The sequence below is a fragment of the Pteropus vampyrus genome, unplaced genomic scaffold, assembly GCF_000151845.1.
Source record: "Pteropus vampyrus isolate Shadow unplaced genomic scaffold, Pvam_2.0 Scaffold280, whole genome shotgun sequence".
Classification (NCBI taxonomy): domain Eukaryota; kingdom Metazoa; phylum Chordata; class Mammalia; order Chiroptera; family Pteropodidae; genus Pteropus; species Pteropus vampyrus.
In genome coordinates this window covers 511,585-517,301 of record NW_011889061.1, presented here as the reverse complement: position 1 = coordinate 517,301, position 5,717 = coordinate 511,585, and the positions used below count along the sequence as shown (strand labels likewise).

The window sequence follows — 5,717 nt, the reverse complement described above, 5'->3', positions numbered from 1 at the left end:
AGAAGCTCTACCCAGGTATAAATATATTTACTTATTATTTACCTTTTCTGAAAAACAGTTCATAAAACCTCATAATTTCACATTGAACAAATAGAACTGTTTCAAAATAATATCATCTGAAACAACTATAACTCAGATTATTCAAGGCAAGAAATCCTTGAACCAAGATTGCCATTCACTCATTCCTTCTAACATTTCTTGAGTATACTCGCTGAGTTGCTAATACAGAGAGGGAAATGAACTGAATATTGTTTCTACTCTTAAGAAACTAATCAGAAAGACAGCTACATGTATAATAGGAGATGAGAGGGGGAAGTTAAGTGTGTGGACACGCATTCATTTGGTTCATTCAGGAATTTACTGTGCATCTTCACCAGTAGCTTTATGAGGGGGTGCTACTCATCCTATTTTATGGAGGAAGGAGATAGTATTTAATGAAAGGGTAAATTTATTTTCTTCTGGTAATGCTGTTAGTAAGTTTCAGAGATGGAATCTGACCCTGGTCTGTTTCACTACATCATAATTAGTCTGCCATTTAACAAATAACAGAAGTAGAGTCAAGTATACAGAGCACCTGATAAGGGAGTGGCTAATTTTCTTTGGGTCAGTTGATAAACAGTAACGGGGAGGATTAAGTGCCAAAGTGACTGACCATAAGGGCAGGTTTGATGGACACTGTCACTGGATGGCACTGACCATCCCCACGGGCCCTTATGATGGGTTGTTTTAACAAAAGGCTGCAGGTGTCAGGGTCTCATATACCAGTAATGCCCACTGTCATTTCTGCTCTACGTCTGTTGTCCGTAAGGGGAACCTCAGATGAGAGACTCTTGTTGGTCCTTGATTAATAAATACTCTGCTCTGTTTGTGCAGCACCATCTTCAGAAGATACTGCAGATAAACGCGGCGGAAAACTTGTAAATCCTCCTGACTCCTCTGAGGTGGCCTTTACCATCTCAATCGGTTGTCTCAGTTTCCGTTTTCCCTTAAGACCTTGGGGAATTAACATTTCCATCCTTCGGCCCTGGCATACTTGGCAACTGTGGTTAGTTAAAACATGTTTGTTGAATGAAATAACGACTGACTAAATGACTGACTAATCTGGCGGCGTCCACCAAGAGCTGTAGGGGACAGCTAAGCGCAGTGAGGCCTTCGGGCTGGGTGCTCAGCTGGCATCGTCTTCTCACCAAAAGGTAATCAAGCTTCAAAACCAAAACTACCTACTCTAAATTAAAGAAACCATTAAACTTCTTTTGAACAAACAAATCAATTAGTTCCTGTTTTCTATTTGTTGCTTGTGATAACACATTTTAAATAGAGCTCATTGAATGTTTTCATCGGTTATTTCTCTTGGTTTTAACATTCCATTGTGTGCAAAAGTCTCTTAGAAAATTGAAAATAAAAGTCTCCTCTTACTGATTTTGTCATTTTCCTTTTGTCACACATCGATTTTCTCCCCCCTTGTGCATCTAATGGAGGTTGAAATTCCTGTTCTTTTCTGTGTGCTGCTTCCTTCGTATTTGCATACCGTCACTGTCATTCATCAAGCTGCCAGTGAGCTCTGGGGATAGTGCTGGTGAGTTAGCTAAGGCTCTGACGTTGTGTGAGGAAATACTGTGAATGGGTTTCTGCTACAGCTTCAGCTCTGGCCTTTAAAATTTCTTTCTAGGAAAGATTTCCCAAATAGGAGGCATTCCCAAACAAGTAATAGTGAAAAAAACCAAACCAACCAAAACTACTTTCAGATTTTTAATAATTTAAGATCCTCTGGAGACTCAAGAGAACATTCAGGAGATTAAAGAACCTGCCTCTTCTTCAAAAACACGTATGACCCCAGGGGCCATCTCCTTGGTCGCTCGGCGCCCGTGCTGTGGCCCTGGAAGAGCTGCTCGGAGACGCCCTCGCTGGGGCTGTGCCAAGGCCACGACACTGGGCAGCAGTTGGGGAAGGGCTAGGGGCAGAGGCTGTGAGATTCGGGTGTGCGCCTGTGAAAACATGTTCTTCTGTTTCTGTCTTAGAATGACTGGATTTGCTATGAAATTCCCTCAGCACTCAGAATAAGTCCAGGGTATGAACACGACCTTCTGAAGCGGGTGCCGCATTTGACGATGAGAAATGAGATGTGATGAGTCTGGAAAGTGGAGTGAGCAGAAGATATGCCGGCAGACACGGTAATTAAAAGCCGCGCCAAACGTGGTGTTTTCGGTGTTTGCGGTTTGCGCCATCTGCTGGGTGAGTGGGTTCCTGCTCATCGTGTGGTCTGCTGGGTGAGTGGGTTCCTGCTCATCGTGTGGCTCTCTCCATGGAGATGCTGACGGCTGGTTGTTCTCAGTCCCTTACAGCACTTCCCAGCAGTGCGCTTCATGATGGTGGGATGGCCGCAGGCCGTCTGACACGGGGGCCCTTGGCCCAAGTGGCTTTGGGGTGCTGGAAGCACGGAGAGTGTGGCTGGGAAACCAAGTTTTTAACGTTATTTTGCCTTAATTAATTAAAATTCAAATTTGACTCGATACAGGTGGCTGCTGCACTGGACAGTACTGGAGGTCTGCAGTGGCAGAACGGGTCACGACAGTTTCTCTCGTCAAGTTAGGTTTTCCTGGAATGTCCAGTACAAATCCGGGACTTGGTTTCTGTCCCGTGGGCAGGCACTGTGCTCGCTGCTGACCGTACAATGACACACAATGACACAGCCTGTGCCCTACAGAGCTTACAGCCTGGGCTGCGTCACGGCAGCGGCGGCCTGCAGAGGAGACCGCATGACACCGTCCCGGCCCCGAGGCGGACGGCGGGCGGCGACGTGGGAGAAGGCAGCCACCGGCTCACTCTTGGAGGTTCGACTGCTAGAGGAATATACATTAAATTCCTTCTGTTTGCACCGATAATTTACACATTCGTTCGCATCACGTAGGTATGCGACGTGTACAGCTCTGACACCTCAGACTGGCGTCAGCTTTGTACTCTCGGCTACCATCGCATTCCGAAAAGCTCGCCAGCCCGAGCCAGCACGGCGCAGCTGGGATGAGCGTGGGTCTGGAGTGAAGGCCTGCGTTTGAGTCCCGCCCGGGACATTAACTAGCAAATCGCGCGCCCTCTCCAAACCCCCGTGTCCTCATCTGAAGGTAGCATCTTCCTCACAGGGCGACGGGAAGGGCTAAGGGAGGCGCCAGGGTCAACTGTCCAGAGCGACAGGGCTAGTGTTTCCCACGCACGCACCAGGCCCCTTACGCGCACTGATGCGTCCGGCATCCCCAACGCCAGGACGGTGCTGTTGTCACCCTGCCCCAAAGATGAGGAAATGGAGGCCAGGGAGACGAGGGGTCCCCGGCACGCAGTGGCTGCTGTGCTGGTGTTGGCGGTGCTATTACTATTACACTGCTGGCCTCCGGGGGTTAAAGACTGACAGGGACACATGCTGAGATGGCCAGTCGGACATGAGCCAAGACAACGCTGTGAGTTTGTTTTCCGCAGTCCTGCCTGGTACCCACCTGTCAGTTGCTGCCCCTCCCAGCCTCACTTACTATGACGTCTCCTCCTCTTACAAACTGGAGCCTGGGCTGGATCAGCAACATATCGCAAAGGTAGATGACGTCGCACACAAGGTCCGCCAGGAGCCAGTAGCACGTGTTGTCCGGTGTCTGATAGGGAAAGACGAGGCGCACTGGAATAAGCCAGCAGTTCCAGTTGTAGGCAGCGGTGACGATCGAGAGCCACAGGAGATAGAGTGGATCTAGGAAAACAGCAACTGGAGTGACCCACAGGGCATGTGACGAGCATTCTAGTGACTGCTTGGTCTGGCGAGGCTGGGCGCGGGGCGAGGCTCTCTCAACCACACAGCCCCGCCTCCAGCGCGGGCGGCTCCCCAGTGGCGCCCAGGGACCCCATGAGCCGTTCCGACACCGTAATAGGGGGCAGGAGAGACCCCAACCTGCCTTCCAGAAATAGGCAGGACTATTTTATCTGTTATCTTCACTTGAGAGGGGCGGATGACCCACTGTATGTTTACTGTAGTTTAACACGGTTTAAATTCTGCTTTCGCAATAGAGGCAGCATGTGGGCTAGGGAAAATGGGAGCCACCTGTGACTCTGGGTTTCCGGGCGCCTGATCACAGCCAGTCCTCCCACTGGGACGGTCCACCCCTGACAGTACCTGTGTATGAATCTATGCTTCTTGGAAGTCTGACTCGCTTTAGGTGGCCTGTCAGAGGCACCTTCTGGAGTTTACAACACGACATGTGATGGCAACGTTCTCCTTCTGGCTTGGCACTGCTTTCTGGTGTTGACAATGCAGCTGTGGGCTTTGCTTCGTAGGAAAGAAAAAGATGAAAATGTCTTCAAGAGGTTAAGTAAGCCTCATGAGCAAAAAGCTTGGATTTCTTGATGTCAGAACATTCCAGAATCCTCCCCTCTCAATACAGGCAGATAAGGCATTTTACAGCATTGAAAATAATGACATTTGTGAAAATATCCAGGTAATGAAAACACTGGAATTTAGAAATAAATCGCGGGTTTAAAGCTCACTGACAAATAATCTCAAATGTGTTACAAATAAGATTCTTAAAATACAAACTTGGTTCTCACTATTTTGGAGCCTGAAGAAAGCCAGAGCTTTGGATTTACATTTGGAAGAAACATTACAAATGTGCAGCGTTCCGCAGGTTGTCAGTTGCATGCTTCTTTAGTCTCACGCATATCCTTCGAGTAATGGGTAAACGAAACTCAAACTCTCCTCTTCAACATACTTATCAGACTATAGTGACTGCTTTATTCAGCTCCTCTTTACGAAGAGAATATTATACAAGACATAGCTTATTTTGAGAATCCAACTTTCATCAAAGTTATGAGAAAACCCTTAGCTCCATCCTGCGTAATTAACAATTTGAATTTTAACTGTTAATAAACAAACAACTTTTTTTTTTTTTGGTCAATACACATATAAACCTGTCACAGGGACATCATCACGGGGTCCATCACTTTTGTGCTCTCTTTGATTATGCTCACTAATTTTCATAAGCACATTTCTGAAGTTATTAGGGATGTTGACAATGGCCCCACCTCTCATGGGATCAGTTTGTTGATGTCCTTTGCTTTGTCGTGTATTCAGGTTGTTATTTTATTTTTAAAAGCACTCTGAATATTATAGGTATTTGTAATTAATATTTGCAACAAAACTTGCTATGGTGGATGTTGGCCTGTGCACACCCTGGGGGCTGAGGCCTCTGTGCCTGAGGGTGTCCTCCCAGCTGGCTTGCTAAAGGGCGGGGGTGTTAGCGGCAGCCCGGCAGTAACCCTCAACGAGCGAAGGAGTCAGTGGGCTGACCCCCCAGCCTCCTCTTACGGTGAGCCACAGACTTTCATGCTGGTCCAGCCCCGGTGGCCCACCGGGGTGACCCTCTCGTCGACATCCCTGACTGTCTTGGCTCCCCTCTGTCTCCCTTGCCCGCTCTCACCTTCCTGGATCACCCTGGATGTCAACAATCTGAACTTAAATCATTTTCTTGGGGTCTGCTTTTGGGGGAACCCAAACTAAGACTCTTGCAAAATGCATGTCCCCTCATAACTTCCTTCCAGCGCTTGGAGGCGCAGTGCTTACCCGCGTGGGGGCTGGCTTCGGGGGAGGACATGTCTCCTTCCGCCAACCTCCCCTTGTAGAGGGCTGTCCTCTGACGCAGCCGTCTCACCAGGTCGCAGAGCTGGGCGTCGGCGTGCTCGTTTATGAC

General features: G+C 48.4%; 1 protein-coding gene across 1 annotated transcript in view; it reads right to left on the bottom strand.

Annotated features, from left to right (window-relative positions):
• Positions 1-5,717, bottom strand: part of CNGB3 (cyclic nucleotide gated channel beta 3) — a 100,403-nt gene that overhangs the window by 44,994 nt on the left and 49,692 nt on the right. The window contains exons 5-7 of the mRNA XM_011375916.1: positions 5,591-5,705; positions 4,148-4,300; positions 3,519-3,727 (exon numbers count right to left, since the gene is read on the bottom strand). Of these exons, the coding sequence (XP_011374218.1) occupies positions 3,519-3,727; positions 4,148-4,300; positions 5,591-5,705 (477 nt within the window). The remainder of the gene's footprint in view (positions 1-3,518; positions 3,728-4,147; positions 4,301-5,590; positions 5,706-5,717) is intronic.